This window comes from Mytilinidion resinicola (assembly GCF_010093595.1).
Source record: "Mytilinidion resinicola strain CBS 304.34 unplaced genomic scaffold BDZ99scaffold_11, whole genome shotgun sequence".
In the NCBI taxonomy this organism is placed as follows: domain Eukaryota; kingdom Fungi; phylum Ascomycota; class Dothideomycetes; order Mytilinidiales; family Mytilinidiaceae; genus Mytilinidion; species Mytilinidion resinicola.
In genome coordinates, this window is record NW_022985447.1 from 422,268 (window position 1) to 437,517 (window position 15,250).

General features: G+C 51.0%; 7 protein-coding genes across 7 annotated transcripts; 3 read left to right on the plus strand and 4 right to left on the minus strand.

Moving 5' to 3' along the window:
• Nucleotides 1-47: 47 nt before the first annotated feature.
• On the minus strand, nucleotides 48-1,090 carry BDZ99DRAFT_389174 (uncharacterized protein; the record flags this gene model as incomplete). Its single annotated transcript, XM_033715616.1, has 4 exons — nucleotides 48-471; nucleotides 587-663; nucleotides 721-920; nucleotides 1,006-1,090. 4 exons carry the CDS (start codon nucleotides 1,088-1,090, stop codon nucleotides 48-50), a joined length of 786 nt encoding a protein of 261 aa, XP_033575791.1.
• A 3,899-nt stretch (nucleotides 1,091-4,989) lies between these two features.
• On the minus strand, nucleotides 4,990-6,017 carry BDZ99DRAFT_40471 (uncharacterized protein). The gene is made up of 2 exons (XM_033716402.1): nucleotides 5,549-6,017; nucleotides 4,990-5,492 (listed from the first exon to the last, which is right to left on the minus strand). The coding sequence occupies exons 1-2, from the start codon at nucleotides 5,863-5,865 to the stop codon at nucleotides 5,219-5,221; spliced, it is 591 nt and encodes a 196-aa protein (XP_033575792.1). The 5' UTR covers nucleotides 5,866-6,017; the 3' UTR covers nucleotides 4,990-5,218.
• On the minus strand, nucleotides 5,984-8,437 carry BDZ99DRAFT_499213 (uncharacterized protein). The gene is made up of 4 exons (XM_033723638.1): nucleotides 8,343-8,437; nucleotides 8,201-8,283; nucleotides 7,078-8,139; nucleotides 5,984-7,027 (listed from the first exon to the last, which is right to left on the minus strand). The coding sequence occupies exons 1-4, from the start codon at nucleotides 8,418-8,420 to the stop codon at nucleotides 6,211-6,213; spliced, it is 2,040 nt and encodes a 679-aa protein (XP_033575793.1). The 5' UTR covers nucleotides 8,421-8,437; the 3' UTR covers nucleotides 5,984-6,210.
• A 183-nt stretch (nucleotides 8,438-8,620) lies between these two features.
• BDZ99DRAFT_418280 (carbon-nitrogen hydrolase) lies at nucleotides 8,621-9,885 on the minus strand. Its single transcript, XM_033716848.1, has 3 exons — nucleotides 9,542-9,885; nucleotides 9,053-9,495; nucleotides 8,621-8,999 (listed from the first exon to the last, which is right to left on the minus strand). The coding sequence occupies exons 1-3, from the start codon at nucleotides 9,721-9,723 to the stop codon at nucleotides 8,647-8,649; spliced, it is 978 nt and encodes a 325-aa protein (XP_033575794.1). The 5' UTR covers nucleotides 9,724-9,885; the 3' UTR covers nucleotides 8,621-8,646.
• A 469-nt stretch (nucleotides 9,886-10,354) lies between these two features.
• On the plus strand, nucleotides 10,355-12,358 carry BDZ99DRAFT_499215 (MFS transporter-like protein). Its single transcript, XM_033723639.1, has 4 exons — nucleotides 10,355-10,951; nucleotides 11,010-11,119; nucleotides 11,172-12,008; nucleotides 12,063-12,358. The coding sequence occupies exons 1-4, from the start codon at nucleotides 10,477-10,479 to the stop codon at nucleotides 12,249-12,251; spliced, it is 1,611 nt and encodes a 536-aa protein (XP_033575795.1). The 5' UTR covers nucleotides 10,355-10,476; the 3' UTR covers nucleotides 12,252-12,358.
• A 1,576-nt stretch (nucleotides 12,359-13,934) lies between these two features.
• Nucleotides 13,935-14,444, plus strand: BDZ99DRAFT_477342 (uncharacterized protein; the record flags this gene model as incomplete). The annotated part of the gene is made up of 2 exons (XM_033722110.1): nucleotides 13,935-14,138; nucleotides 14,223-14,444. 2 exons carry the CDS (start codon nucleotides 13,935-13,937, stop codon nucleotides 14,442-14,444), a joined length of 426 nt encoding a protein of 141 aa, XP_033575796.1.
• On the plus strand, nucleotides 14,263-15,122 carry BDZ99DRAFT_463703 (uncharacterized protein). Its single transcript, XM_033720128.1, has one exon. The coding sequence runs from the start codon at nucleotides 14,558-14,560 to the stop codon at nucleotides 14,738-14,740; it is 183 nt and encodes a 60-aa protein (XP_033575797.1). The 5' UTR covers nucleotides 14,263-14,557; the 3' UTR covers nucleotides 14,741-15,122.
• The last annotated feature ends 128 nt before the right edge of the window (nucleotides 15,123-15,250 follow it).

Here is a 15,250-nt window from a genome sequence, read left to right on the forward strand (position 1 = left end):
GCCAATGAAATTCACTGAAACCTCCGCTCCACACCACCTCCCTGTGATCACGCATACCTCATACTCCTAGCACCGCTCCCGCTACCAACTGCATAGGCATATCCTGGCTGCCCGTCCACCTGATTCTTCAACGTCCGCGCCACCCCACTAAACGGGCAGTACGTCCTCTCCCCTCCAAACCCCACAAAGTCATCCGCTTTGCCCCCCTTTATCGCCGCTTCGTATTGTAGCTTCGTGTTGCTCTCGCCAAACTCTTCGCCATCCTTGACGAACCACTTTGAGAAGAGGTCGTTTTGGATCCAGAGCAGCTTACCAAAGGCGGTAACGATCTTGACTTTCGAGTCGGTCGGGATCTCGGGGGCGGAGATGACGGCGGCGTTAAGGGTGTTTTGGACATGGCCGATCATCATGCTGATGTGGATGATGTCGACGGTTAGGGGTTGTCGGCGAAAGAGGCCGGTGTGCATTGCGCTAAAAGAGTTAGGTCGGCTTTTATGGAGTAGGAAGTATATTATGGAGCGGAGAATGTGGACGTTGAGTCTCAGAGGGAAGGGGAGGGGGTGTTGCACCAAAGGAAGGCACCTACCCGACTTTGTTGAGGTACTCCCAGTACTCTGGCTTCGAGGGGTCTTGGTTGAGCTTTGTGAGGTACCACCTTAGGAACTAATTACATAGTTAGCACTGCCGATTATATATTCTATGCTTGGTCTAGGAACATACCATCCGCCGATTCATGATCGCGGGGCTCTCTTTCCTAATATAGTCGTCCACGTCTAAGTCGTTTGCGCCCTTCGTGCTTTGGTTGTGGAAGGCTTGCGCTGTGATGTCGTGTTCTAGAATCTTGTTGTATACTTTTTCGCATACTGTTGGTATCAAAGACTTGACGAACGCTTGAGCTCCGCGGAGCGCGTCGATGTCGGCTGAGAGAAGAGTTAGGATGGCAAATTTTGACGACAAGTTGCGTATTTACGCAATAAGAGAGGTTAGAGAAAGGACTGAGCTTACCTTGACCCCATTCAATGAAGCTTTGAAGATAGTGTAAACGTTTTGGAAGAGAGGTGTATAGGTCTTTGCGCTCGACATGCTTCATCCCCTGGGGCAGCATTGGATCCGTGAACGTACTCGACGTGCTGGAACTAAAGCTGCTCATGATGGATGGCTTTAAGGCTAGGAAGGATTGAGATGAATCAAAAGACTGTTGACAGACAGGAGACAGATAAATGGTCACTTTTGAGATGCCTTGCAACCCGAGTGCAGCGTCGTTCGGCCATATACGTGCCCATGCCGGGGGATCAGCAGCGATGCTGGAATAAGCGTACCTAGCAGAAATATGCCGCTGTCAGACGCTGTTGGCTTGAAAAAGTAATGTGTGGAGGTTTCCTGCTATCGCTGCAGGCCTCGTCCTCGACTAGGGGCCTCGGTAGAGGGTAGTGGACTCCACTAGTCTCTGTGACAGAAGCACAGTCCATGGACATGCCTGCTCTTATCAAGTTGCTTTTCCTAAATAAGCCCAGCCAACGGCCCAGAACCTGGCAGTGGGTTGAGGGATCATCCCCGTCAAGTTTAACGTCCCGAGGGCGCCGTGGGGAGCTAATGTGCCACGGTTACATTAAAAGGAACCGCGGCACTTCTATTCGCTGTGTGTGTGATAAATCCCCAGATTGAACGAGTAAGGAGAATGCCTAAATACTGCTTTCAAGACTTGCTGGTAATGCTTGTTTTCTACTCTGTACAGTACATGGACGGACGCGTTCTGTCCGCACGCTTCGATCCACTACATGGTGGATTTTGTGCCGCCACAAAATAACGGAGGGGCTTGATACGGGCCGTTGAAAGTCGCGGAATGGCAATGTCCCCAATTCCTCGATTCATGATGATGAATTTGGGATGTGGATAGCGCGCACATGGCTGAAACTAGGGGGTCGGGTCGGCAAGTAGCGGGCTTGGAACGTGGGAGGAGCCGGACCGAAGCTGGGACCATGTTCTTCGGTACTTGTTGTGGCAACGACTTAGAGAGTCGGTGAGAGTTCCAGATCCCAGAGATCTGCAGAATAGAAGCGATCAGCTTCCAGGGCAACCTGACGAGGATCAATCTGAGTCGCAGGTGCACATGGTCAATCGCGTGGGAAATGTGGTGCTCAGCAGCCCGGGTGAAAGCAGAATGGGCATTGGGCGCCGTACCAGGGGTCTTGATAACTGGCCATTGCGGACTGAATAAGCGTGGCTGCAGGTGCCAGCCGAAGCAGTTAGACAGGCGCCCGTTGCATTCATATCAGGGCCACCTCCGTCATTTGATGATATTGGGCTTGCTTCTGTTGACGCGGCACCGTCTCTATTCCGTATCCGCACCAAAACGTATATCGTGAAGCTGACCTGCATGCTTAGTGCGCTGCTGACGGCCTATAATAGGTCCCAATAAGCACAAGAGGTAATCACAGTGCTTGAAGCGATGAAGAGACCTCGGGAGACAAGTGAGACAGCGAAAAAAGTAGACATACCCCATGTTCTTGCCCACGAGTAATGGTACGCGTGTGACACGCGCGAGGTTCGCAAGCGCTGTTAGTGCAATAACGGCTTTCATCTAGATTCTGAGTGTATAAGGACATAGAGTAGAAGTCAGAAGAAGTAATGTAAGGATGAGTTCGGAATGCGGACGTCTTGATCGCTCAAAGAAGACCCTGCAGCCACATCGATCAGGATTTCGGACGGCGCGTCGGGACGCGGGACGCGGCATGGAGACGCCACATCACCATAGATACCTAGAGAAGCTTCTCATCTCGCACGTCCAAAGCTGAGCCCCACTAATTTTGATAGAAGGACATCCTGCTCTGGTCATCTCCGAGAAACAAAAATCGCTGTGTTGTTAGTTAGTTTCGCCCGAATCAGGACCTATTTCGGGTCAATTCCCGATTGCAGTGATCGCAAAGGGCCTTCTACGGCTCCGCGCCTCTGGGGTCAACCGTGGCACAATCTTGATATCACGTGGTTAATGCGCGATCCGTACATAGTAACGGCTCACAGCGGCTCCATCCTGAGGCGAAGGCAACTGAAGAAGACAGATTCGATAAAAGGTATCAGGGATAAAGGTATTATGCACCCCATGTTAAGAAATTGAGCACGGACCGAAGTCCTCGCCTCATCTTTTTCTAGTAGAAGAGTGTATGTATAGCTTCGCCCCGAGAAAACGGTTGTCACATCTGACACTTCCAGCCCCTTGGAAACTCGTCCACGTAGACATGTTCGCCATTGTAGCGCCGCGGAGCATTCAGCGGTCGGACCAGGTAGCCCGGGTAGTTCAGTTGCGATGTGGCGATTAGCCTCAAGATCATCGCAAGTCGTAACACCCAATCTGCCGGATTGATCGTTGCAGCGTATGATCGCCCTCCGTAGCATCCGGATGCTCCGCGGGAGCAACGGCCTCTAGTCTGCAACGGGCCAAAAGCAGGAATATTCTTATTATGAAGTCTATTCAAGTGACACTAGATGAAATCCACGTATCCAATCACTGCGCTGAAAATATGACGTCTTCTTCGCCAGTCAGAGAGGTCCTTATAGCAACGCCGAGAAAGATACGAAAGGAGAGCACTGCTCATTGATTGATGAGGGTCTAACGAAGAATCTAGCTTCCGAATATCAAGACATGGACGTTGCCGGGCTGATTCCGAATGCGTGCAAGACAAAGACAATTCTCCCCTTTCTTAGCCAACTGAACAACAGTACTCAAAGCAAGATAAGTTCGCTCTGCTTTCCCGCTCTCTTCGAAAATGGCAATCAAATAAATGACTCAAATGGGAACAGCCTGACACATTTCGCCGCAGAGGACGAGTCGGGCGTCGGGTGATGACACATATCGAGTGCGAGAAATTCGTACACATTGATACCTCTCTTCCACCAAGACCGCTCCATCTCCTCTAGCTCCAGCCGAGGAGTATCATCAGATTCGGGATGAGTTTCTAACAAGATAAGGAAATCTAGTTGGAAGGGTACACGTTAAGGACTGTTGCTATTACCTTGCGGTTTGCCAAAATATCCCTAAATTGCATGATGGTAGAAGTCAGCCTTCTCGCCCTATCCATAGCAAAACTACACCCCGCCGCTGAACAGCTTTCTGTCGCGAAGTGAATGAAGTACCCAAATCAAGACAATTTCTCTCCTCTAGTCCCGCTCTCTACAGTTGAGTACGAGGTAGTCGGATATATTTTCCCTCTGACACACACCGTCGCATAGGTATGTGTCGGGCGCCGGGTGATGACAGATGTCGCCTTGGAGAGCCTCATACATGTTCATACCGTTCTTCCACCCAGCTCGTTCCGTCTCCTCTAGCTCCGGCTGCGATGTATCTTCTCAAGCAGGATGGCCTTCAAATAAGATGGGGAAATCCGGCTGGAAGGATATACAGAGATAGCCCTTGCTGAGATCTTGTGGAACGCCATGGTAACTCTACATCGCGCGATAATAAAGGTCAGCCTTCGCGCTCTACCCAGAGCAAAAAGTAGGCTCGTCGTTACATATCTCAACTACAAAGTGCCCATGGCCTCCCTTCCACATCGTTCGTTCCTTGTTCTCTAGCTCTGCCCTGGGAATATGAAGCAGGCCGGCAATGTCGCATAAGAAGGGGAAATCTGGATCGTAGGTCGCACTGAAACGACTCTCGGCACCACATATCTAAATTGCATCATTGATGTTAGCTGTTGCGCTTTCTAAATGATGAAACTAAGTCTATACATATAGACTGTACCTACTCACTCTTTTGTATGCCATTGGCTGACGTAGGATCTAAGCTACCACAAAACGCCCACTCTGCGCGTAGATCCAAGCCTTCGTCCACATATCCTGTTCGAATTCCTCTAGCTCTGTGAGGCGAGCGTCTTCAATTCGGGAATGAACATACGGGGAAGGAAAATCGGCTTCGTAGCTCATACTCACACCTTGAACGCAATGGTACCGCTGCCTCAGCCTTCGGTGTATCTTAAATGGTGGTGCGGGGCTGTCCTCAGTAAAGTGACGATCCGGACTTTCGTATTTGGGGTGTAGTTTAGGGAGGTTGACGGAGATAGTCAAATCGGGAACAAGTGGCGAGTGGCGTGAGGGGAGAGAGGATAGCACGCTCGTTGGCGATGGACCAGGACGAAGGTTGGCCGTGGTCTAGCAAGATCTCGAGATTGCGTAGGCCCTTCAGATGGGTGATGGCTGGGCATAGTCGCAGCCACGCAGCAGACTAGGCCGTCGCGTTAGAGGTCGGTGCCTCTGCTGACAGGGATGCAGAGCTGGATTCGATAGCTGGGGATTTCGGTGCCTCGCAGACTGATAGAGGAAGCCTCAATGTAATGTCCATTTTTCTAATGCTTGGAAAGAGACAGGCTAGGAGCATGGACGCAGGAGACGGCTCAGAGGCAGAGGCGTTAACTTCCTGAAGCGTGTAGCTAAGAGTATCAAGGTCGGTGATGTTGAAGACTGTCATTTCGGCCATGAAGTCAAAGACATCAATGGACCTTTAAAAGTTGCGAGCGAGGTCAGCAACGGCGCGTGAAGGGAATCATTTGCCTACATTCTCTTGCATACATGGAAAACGGCCTCGTAGTTGTGTTCTACGCTTGCCGCTACCTCCTCGCATTTCCAGTGCGGACCCCACCATGATCGTAAGCGACGCGCATAAACAGGTTCATCTCGATCATCCCCGGGGACTTGACGCTCCAAGCCATCATAGTCGAATCCTGGGGTTTGTTGCACGCACGCTGAGATATGAATCTTGCCTTCTCGAAGGACCACATGGACTCGATCTGGAATGAGGTGAACATAGATCGCACGACGGATGTCGTATGGCGCAAGAAGTAATCTGCTTTCCAATTGAGACTGGCCAGACATATTTTCAACGGGATGGGGTGACAAGTCGAAGATCTGGTATTAATTCGGTCTAGATACAAGGGTCAGCAAAGATTGTTCAGTTGCGAAGATGCTCGGCGAAAGTAATTGAACAATACCCCTGAGGTTTAAAGATCTTTAATATGAAGGTGTAAGGTTATCGAGAGAACCTGACTTCGGAACAAGGTCGGGACGACCCCGCTCTGTGCCGCACCAGCCACAATCGAGAAAGGGGAAAAAAATGCTGCGCCACGCCGCCACCTGACCTTCCTGGTTCGGCGAACCTGCCAAACCCTCAACACCAACATATCATCAATCATACGCGTTTCACGCGTCATTCACAAAAGACTAACTACCACCCATCCACTCAAACCCCGGAGCCTGTGACAGGTCGGGATACTCGCTGAAATCCCACAACGCGTTGATATCAATAGACGCGTTCTGGTCGAATTGCCCGTCCGACAACGCGAACGACCAATCATCGCCAACAGCGTCCCCTCTGGCGTCAAAAGAGGTGCTCTGATTGCTATGGTGACTGGCTGTGGTATGCTCATCGACTTGCGCGAGCTCTGGCAATGCAACCAGTGATACCGATTCCAACGTCTCTTGATCGATGGAGCTTAGGGGATTGCTCAACCGTATAGGCAATGCAAACACGACAGCCCATCGCTGCGCGAGCCCTTGTAATAGTCGCACAGCCCTCCGTGCGTGTTGCCACATCGGCTGCATCTCCTCTAGCGCATCGACACAAACTCTGAATCGCCCGATCGACTGTTGACGGATGCTCGGTTCCAATGTAGTCGCGTTGAGCAGATGCATGATGGAAGCTGTCAAGATGTGATGAATGACAAACGGCGGAGCATCGACAAAATTTCCAGTCTTGCGAAACATGCGAATCAAGCGCGTCATTTGCGCCGCGGCAGCTGTCATCGAACGAAGAGCGAGTCGGTAGGACGAGCTTCCAGGATCTTCTCGCATGTATGGGCGATGGATCAAGAGGAGAGATGTTTGATACGACATTTTGAAGAAGACTATGCTGTGGTGAGTGGACATCTCGTGTAGCCGTTCGTCGATCCCTTGATGGAAGTTGAAAAGATTCTCGCGAGCGTGTACGAGAATCTTATTCCGGATTTCAAAGTTCAGCTCGTCGAAATCAAAGGCGTAGCTGGACGGCGGAAAGTCAGGTCAGTCATTGAGAAGAAAGGATAAACTTACATCTGGTCCATGAACTGATCGTGCAGAAACCATAGTTTACACTGGTGGCCAAATGCGATTTCATCTGGTCCAGCGCTATGGTCCAGTATATCTAGTAATGACGGAACTCTCGTTCGCCGCCAAGGCATGACGCATTGTCTACCCAGCGTTGATGTTGCAATACGATCCATTAGAGACAAGCTCCAGAAAGTCCGGATCCTCTCGTGTTGATCAGCTGCGTTGCTGGATACTCCACCGGCCAGTCTTTCGAAGCCGATGACATGGAGTCCAAGATGAAGAGCTACAGCTGACGCAGTGCTATTATAGACCCAAGCCATGTTGTCATGATCTTGACCCAGTTCGTACCAGCAAAGAATGCTGAGAGCTTGAACTGTTGAAAGAGATGGAAGAGTACGGCAGCAGGTAAGCGCAATATTTTCAGCATTTTCAGCGAACGCCTGACCTACCGCCGAGGCATCGGGACGTTGCGAATAAGATGAACCAGCTGTGCACATTGAAATTCGAAGGAGATGGAGATCAGGCCCATTTGTCTCTTCCGCTGACTTTAAAAACGGGTTGACAAACTGGTGATACGAATTCACTTTAGTCATAAAAAGCGAGATCAGCTCTTCCTTCAAGCTATGATCTTGGAGATAGTCAGTCCTAGCTGCGCTCTTTGACGGATGGACTCTCGACTGGACGACGGGCAACATCCTTCCTGCGGGTGGTTCGAAGCAGAAGTTTCCGGAGGGGCCCGTGAAGGTAGAAGTGCCATCTTCGCAGATATTCATCTTCCAAATCATCGCGCTCATCTCGTCAATCGCAGACGGTAACCGACGCTCAGAAATTGCTTTGTCACCAGGGCTCCGGACATGTAGATCTTCGTTTTCTGCTGATGTCATGGCATTGACAGTATCAAACGAAGACGTCTTCTCACTATCGAGATGGGCTACCAGAAGACCATTAATGTTGGCCGGCGTTTCTCCAATCACTCCATGCTCTTGAAGATCACTAATGTAGCCCTTGAGCGTCGATATGGTCTCCTCGAGAGTCGAAACGTAGTCGAGGCTCCATTGCTTGCGCCTGATGCCACACAAAAGGGTGTCAGTATGCGACATACACGTCTCAGTAGGGAGAACCATACTTGCGACTTGCACTCTGGTCAGCGTATTGACATTCAAGCTCACGGCTACTACATGTAGAGCAGACAGGCTTAGCCCCATCACACTGAAGAAGTCAGAAAGGTTCTTTCCAGGAGAAAAAGGTGAAAGTGTGGGCAAACTAACTTTACGCTTACGCTTTCGACAGGTCTCGCAAGCAACGGCTACTCGTTTCGCATCATGGGCGTCCTCTTGACGCTCCATCTTGATCTCATTCTTCTACACGAGTGTGCAGGATGGTGGTCACGGCTACAGTGGGGCACCGCTAGCTCTTTAAACTTCCCGGGGTTCAAACTAGGCCTGCTTAGGCATCGCGGGTCGAAGATAACAGATGTTCTACCAGATGGTGTAATTCTTCTTCAACAACACATGGAAAGAGATGAAAGAGACATTCAGAGATAATCATCCATGCTACAGTACTTCAGACGCTCTAGCTCCTTGTCTCTGTCGCCCCTTCTGCCTTTTTTTCGTAGTCGACTACTCCCAACCAAAGCAGATCGGGCCGACTGTAATGGCCGCAAACATCAATGAACGACTTTGCTCTAAGTACAGCGTCGGTCTCTAGGTCGGCATAAACAAGCCCTTCTGTATTTTCAGGGAGATCCTCCGTCAACTTCCTTCCATCAGGCCCAAAGACGGCAGAACTCCCTCCACCTGGCCTACTAAATAGAACCCCGGACTCAGTACCCATGGCATCAATTCCGCGCTGGCCGAGAATAGCAGTCGTGTGCAGAACAAAGCTCTGCGACTCGATGGCGTAGGTTTGAGAGAGACTGTGGCCCCCTGGAGTCGTGGATATCAGCATTGATCGCACCAACTGATATGTTCCGACCTACCTTGGCGTGACATCGACCAGAAGGTTTGTGGTTGCTCCTCGTGGTCGAAAAGAGGAGGCCACGCTGCAACATGAAGTAGCTCCCTCTGAAGATAGGTATGGTACTTGAGCAGAGGCTGGGTGTGCTCCCAACACGCTAGCATACCCACTCGTCCGGCCTTGGTGTTAGCCACGTTGTCTAGGGAGCCCTTCGCACCGTCACCGAACACGGTCCGCTCCATATGCGTGGGCTTTATCTTCCTCCGGTGCAACAGAATTGTTCCATCTGTCCCTATCAAAGACTGTGCGATGTACGCAGAGTTATGGAGGTTCTCCGAGAAACTCAGCGCCACAGTGATATCGTTACTAGCCGCGCAGGCGCGAATGCGATCCATCTGTGGCGACTCCAGTTGCAGAGAGCTCTTCAAGTAGCGAACTGAAAGATCAGGATCTACGCTACGAGACCTATACTTGAATCAGCATTGCTTGAGATATTTCCGGAGGTATCTACCAAATCCACGCTGGATATCCGGGTATCCAACACTCCGGAAATGTGACCAAGGCCGCCCCGTTCAGCGCGGCCTCTTCGATCAATTTGCATGTCTTCTCGACCGCTCCTTCCAGGCCTAGCCAGACCGGCTCGGCTTGCGTTACAGCAACGCGCACAGTGTCGGGCAATGCGGCGACACCCATTTTGCAATGGAGAATAGTCCGAAACTTCCGGAAATTAGGATAGCTGTGGGAGCGAGGGAATCGGAATCCTGGATCTTACTCTAAGGCGTCTTACGACGACTGGAGCTTTTAGGGGTATTGATTTAAACGGAACGAGGCCGCGTTATGCGGAACTTGACCGCGATTTATAGGTCTGATAATCTCAGAAGAGACACGATGCGTATACTACTCACCCTTATGATAAAACCTTGTGGCGGGCCGCATACTCCGCTCCCGATAACGCTGCCATTCTCTTCTCACGCCTATGTCATAAGCTAGTCAAATAGCCTTTAGATAGCCAGAACAATTCGGGAGCGGCCAAGAAGACGAGGTGACGGATTGAGAGAGCATGCTAACCGGTCTAGGAACTAGTGTGCCAAGCTGGGGGTTCTATCAGCGGCGGAAGTCAACGAGCCGCCGCAACACCACACTTTATTTCCACACTTTCACACTTTGCCACATCTCAGCGCGATATAGGGTGGAACGGAAGATCCGCTGCTGACAGCGAGCAAAAGATGGCTTTCCTATCAGTTGCCGGTCGGCATGGGCGCTTTCCCCCATCACGACCTGGTACATATAGACCCAGCTTTAGAGCACATGGATCTTCATATTCCTTCAATTATACGTCCAGGAAAAGCATCCCTGGCCAACCGTTCTTTCGTCAATCTTACAGCAATTTCGCACGCTTTGCGCAATTAATACTTCCACCATAGGCTTCAGCGCTCTGAGGCTACGATGGCTTTTGGAGTCCTTGAAGACGCAAGAAATGCCCAGCCCTTAGGAACAACACTTCTCGAGTCCGTATCGTACAATGGAAGCGATCAAAGGGAGAATGCTCGGATTATCCTCGTACCACAGCCCTCAGATTCGCCCAAGGACCCGCTGAACATGAGCCGCCTGCGCAAGGAGCTGCTCTTTGCAACCATCATCCTTGGTGCATGCGCAACGGGAGTAATCGGCCCTCTCCTTGTCCCTGGATTCAGTGTCATCGCGGGCATCTTCCATCTGGAAAGCTTGACCAAAGTGACCCTTCTTAACGGATCCCTTGTCATGGCCCTAGGGGTCAGCTCCTACCTCTGCTCCTGTCTGGCGGTAGTTTACGGCAAACGACTAATCTACCTAATTACTTCCATTATGCTTGTTGTAACTTGCTGCTGGGGTGCGGCTGCGCAATCGTATAGTTCTCTGCTTGCATCCCGCATTTTCCAAGGTGAGCACTCGGAAAGTAGCAAGCGCACCGTACGAAAGACATGCTGACAGTGCGCCAGGGCTTGGGATGGGTGGCTTCTTTGCTCTTGCTGGAACGGCTTCTATTAATGACGTCTTCTTCGTTCACGAGCGAGGTCTTCGCGTTGGTCTATGGAACTTTGCTGTTATCGTAAGCTTCTCCGCCCTTTACGATAACAATTCGTGACTACTCACACCTTCAGGTGTCTGTCAACCTCACACCAGTGATCAGTGGATATGTCATCACCAGGCTTTCTTGGAGATGGAGTTTCTGGCTACTTGCCATCTTGTTCGGCGTCCTCCAGGGAGCTGTCGTCCTGCTTTTCCCCGAGACTACCTTCGACCGACACCAAGCGCACTCGTCAACAGTCGCCATTCATGGTGGCCAGATCGAGGAGCTGAAGCTAGCCGACGACACAAAAGACATAGAACCAGCCGTGGAACTCGGCGTAGACTACAAGGTCGGCTCTTCTTCCCAGCCAGCTCCTCTATGGCGTAGGGCCCTTGGCCTTCAGAACCTCGAAATCAAGGACCAGTCCCGAGTCCTGAAACTTTGTGTCACTCCTCTCCTCATTCTACGTCACCCGGCCGTGATATGGGGTAGCGCAATGTGGTCCGTCGTTTTCACATGGGTCATCATCCAAGGAGCCGTCGCCGATCAGATCTTCCAAGCTCCACCTTACAACATGTCGACGGTGGCCGTTGGTAACCTGGTCGGCATCGCGCCAATGATTGGGTCCGCGCTTGGGACTTTCATCGGTGGCTGGGCGTGCGATGCCATCTCCCAAGCTATGGCGATCCGGAATAAGGGCGTCTTTGAGCCCGAGTTTCGGCTCGTGATCATGCTCCCCTTCCTCGTGGTAATGATAGCCGGGTCCTTTGGTCTTGGATTGGCTATACACAACGAACTTTCAAACATCGTTTGTGCCGTCTTCCTAGCCCTCCTCAATTTCGCGGTGGGAGTAGGCTGCACCGGCATCGTGGCCTACTCAAACGATGCTTGCCAGCACAGGGCAGGAGAGGCATTTGGTATTGCTATGGTATGTGCTGCATTATTACTGTACGCGAAACTTGTTATGCTAATGGTCGAGTAGCTTGTGAAAAGTGCGTTTGCATTTGGTTTGACCTTCATGCTCAACGACTACTTAGCAACCCATGGAGCACTGGTGTTCTTCTTCACATGGGGAGGCCTCACCGTTGGAGTCACGGCTACAACTTTGCCGTTGTATGTATACGGTAAGCAGATTCGAGCCTGGGCGGAGCGAAAGCAGATGCTCCATTAGACCGGGCATAAGTTTGCACAGTCCTTGCAACTGTTCGGGGTACCTGATAGGCTTTAAAGCTCTAAATACAATGTAAACTCAACGCAGTGGAAATTAGACTACCTCTTGACAAAGCTAATACCCAGCTGGGGTACTCCTTACAGCGGTGTCGAGCGAGCAAGAGTGGAGCAAGAGCAGTGATATATCCATGTGCCCAAACTTATGAGACCCGATTTAGGACCAACAACAGTATCATCAGCTCCACTGCCCGATTTCAACCCTCCTTCTGATGTCCTTTGACGGACACTTCAGATCAGATCTCACTCATCAAGATTCTGGACTCATGATGCCGCCGTTTGACGTACCTCAACCCATTATCACAGTGTGCAAAACCATAACGACACCGACCTGATTTAGCACCTCTAGCAACATCATCAGCTCCCTTGCCCGATTAAAGCCTTGATCTGATCTCCTTTAGCGGACACTTTGAATCAGACTACCGGAAGAAGTATGCAGACTACAGGCTGCCACCGTCTGAGGTACCTAACCTCACCCTCGAAGTTAATAGTAGGGTCAAGTAGGGGTGGAATTCGAAATTGAAAAAGACATGGCGAAGGTCTCTACTAGAAGTTTTGCAGGGGTTGGGTTTGATCGATCCCAGGGTCGTTCCGGCTCCCAGACGAACCCATGTCTACCTTTGCACGTGGTTTACAACGGGTATGTATGTACCCCAGATTTACCCCTGTCCCTCTGCATATTTCCCGGGTCTTCGAGTGTGTACTTGGGTGGTACCATGGTGACGGGTCTATGGGATATGTGGAGACGGCGCTCCGGGAGAACGACGGAGCCACCTCCGCAGGTCTAATGCTCGGGAATTTATGGTAACCTGGACAGAGAAACATTCGAACCTCAGTTTCGATATCAAATGGAACATTGCGGGGACCTACTCCGCGCGGGGATTGGCTTAAGGGTGCGCTCACTCATAGCAGCAGTCAATTGATAACAGTAGCTCCAATCGTCCGCCAATCATCCCCTTTCGACGACATAGCTAAGCCTTGTTTACTTATACCTTTCAAAGGCTGCTCTATACTGTTGTTTCATTAATCCCTACGTTGTCGGCAGGTCTTGCAGCTACCGGGAACAAACATCAGTGTCCGAAGAATGCTCCAACTGTGACTTCGCAAAATGGAGCATTATGTGGGGAAGCACTCCAGCAGTTCTTCCAGTCAGCATACCTCAGAATTCCTTTTGCGCAGCCTCTAGTTAAAGACTTGAGGCTTCGCCATCCGGAACCATTCACCGGAAGATATGGAGGAGCACGTGATGCAACCAAGCAACCACCGAGCTGTCCAGGATATGTCGGCTTCGACTTCGGCATTAGTCCACTGAGCGATGACTGTCTCTACCTGAACGTGACTGTTCCAGATACAATGAAGCGCAGCAAAATTCCAGAAGCAAAAGACCAGAAGCTCCCGGTTCTGGTGTGGATGTATGGCGGCGGTTTTGATGCTAACTAGCGATATTGCAGATTCAAGATACAACATGTCATACGTTGTCTCGAACTCTGTTTCCATTGGGTAAACCCATCATCGCCGTAGCCATAAAATGATCGCGCTGGTGGTTGGGGTTTCCGGGCTTCCAAAAAAGTGCTGAAGGACAGAAAATGGCCATGGCCTGGATGCAAAACAACATCGATCGGTAACAATGGCAAGGTCACCTTATGGGGCAAGTCCGCTGGCGCTTTTAGTGTCGAGTATCACCTCACCGCGTTCGACGGTGATAACTCGTACAATCTCCGGGGTGGCAAAAAGACCAGTCGGAAAGACAAGGTCTTTCGAGCCGCTATCATGGACAGTGGGACGATACTCGGATCCGGTGTCCGGGACGCCGTTACTATCCAAGCCAAAGGTAGGTCCCAGGCACAGTACTATCACGTGACCAAGACTGTTGGATGTGACACTGCGAAAGATAGTCTGCAATGCCTCCGTGCAGCTCCATACGGCACGCTTTTCAAGGCATTTGAACCCCAAGCCTACACTCCTATCGTTTGCGGCATCGTCACATCTCATCCGCCGCATGAGTGTCGCGACAGGATTGATCGCAGATGCCGCAATTCTGGCAGGAGCACATACAGATGAAGGAGCTGCCTCTTTCTGGGGTCCGAGAGGGCCTTTGAATACCACGAGGATGTCGGCGAGTTTGTTCAAAGTCTGAACGGTGGTGGTCTGAGTGCACGCGATGTCGAAGAGCTTTTGCAGCTCTAGCCCGACCCTGCCCAAGGATGCTCGTACCACATAAGATCCGAACGATTTACGGACCAAGGCTGGATGTACAAGCGCGGTGCGGCGAGTGCAGGAGAGCAGTTCGCGTCCAAGAAGATGGCTTTGCCTGTGTACATATTGTACAGCTATCGATTCGATCAGACGCCATGGAATAGAACGGAGGATGCCATCGTAACGGTGGCGCCAGTCTTCAGCACGCATTACTCCGGGGCTCGTCATCGTCTTTAATCATCCTTCATCGGCAATCCCGAACTACATTGGACCTTATCCATCTTATCACGAGCTGCCACGACATATGTCGTCCATGACCTCGATCCCAATCATCATGGGAAGACTAAGCTGTCAAATTGGCCTGCTTGCGATCCCAAATGCCCTAAGAATGTCGTCTATCGAGATAACCAAGGAGGTAGTTATGTCGAGACTGACGACTTTCGGCAGCAGCAGCTTCGCTGGTGGAATGCGCATTGGAGCAAGCTGAGGTCTTGAGACTGAGCAATACGGGTTGCCAATGGTGTGATTACATCTGGCCCTCTCTGTAAATATTAGCTGCAATGGCACAATGGTAGCATGGTGGTGCTATTCGGAGATGTCAGATTTTGTATGGCCCCACGCATGACATCACCAAAGCCCATTTTCCCTTTTGAGCCTCACCTTTGATGGCACCGCAGAGATGGCTTACCACTGCTTCCTCTACTCTTCCGCAGAGCTAGAGAAGTATAAGAAGCATCGGGAGCGTGG

Excerpts from the sequence above, each read along its gene's own strand:
- BDZ99DRAFT_499213 (XM_033723638.1), bottom strand. The coding sequence starts at position 8,420 with ATGGAGCGTCAAGAGGACGCCCATGATGCGAAACGAGTAGCCGTTGCT. Across the intron at positions 8,140-8,200 it reads GACCAGAGTGCAAGTCGCAA|GCGCAAGCAATGGAGCCTCG; the intron begins GTATGGTTCTCC and ends GTGTGGCATCAG. Across the intron at positions 7,028-7,077 it reads GATCAGTTCATGGACCAGAT|CTACGCCTTTGATTTCGACG; the intron begins GTAAGTTTATCC and ends TCCGCCGTCCAG.
- BDZ99DRAFT_463703 (XM_033720128.1), top strand. The coding sequence starts at position 14,558 with ATGTACAAGCGCGGTGCGGCGAGTGCAGGAGAGCAGTTCGCGTCCAAG.
- BDZ99DRAFT_40471 (XM_033716402.1), bottom strand. The coding sequence starts at position 5,865 with ATGTCTGGCCAGTCTCAATTGGAAAGCAGATTACTTCTTGCGCCATAC. Across the intron at positions 5,493-5,548 it reads TTCCATGTATGCAAGAGAAT|GTCCATTGATGTCTTTGACT; the intron begins GTAGGCAAATGA and ends CAACTTTTAAAG.
- BDZ99DRAFT_499215 (XM_033723639.1), top strand. The coding sequence starts at position 10,477 with ATGGCTTTTGGAGTCCTTGAAGACGCAAGAAATGCCCAGCCCTTAGGA. Across the intron at positions 10,952-11,009 it reads TGCATCCCGCATTTTCCAAG|GGCTTGGGATGGGTGGCTTC; the intron begins GTGAGCACTCGG and ends ACAGTGCGCCAG. Across the intron at positions 11,120-11,171 it reads TATGGAACTTTGCTGTTATC|GTGTCTGTCAACCTCACACC; the intron begins GTAAGCTTCTCC and ends TCACACCTTCAG.
- BDZ99DRAFT_418280 (XM_033716848.1), bottom strand. The coding sequence starts at position 9,723 with ATGGGTGTCGCCGCATTGCCCGACACTGTGCGCGTTGCTGTAACGCAA. Across the intron at positions 9,496-9,541 it reads GGATATCCAGCGTGGATTTG|GTCTCGTAGCGTAGATCCTG; the intron begins GTAGATACCTCC and ends ATTCAAGTATAG. Across the intron at positions 9,000-9,052 it reads CTGGTCGATGTCACGCCAAG|GGGGCCACAGTCTCTCTCAA; the intron begins GTAGGTCGGAAC and ends CCACGACTCCAG.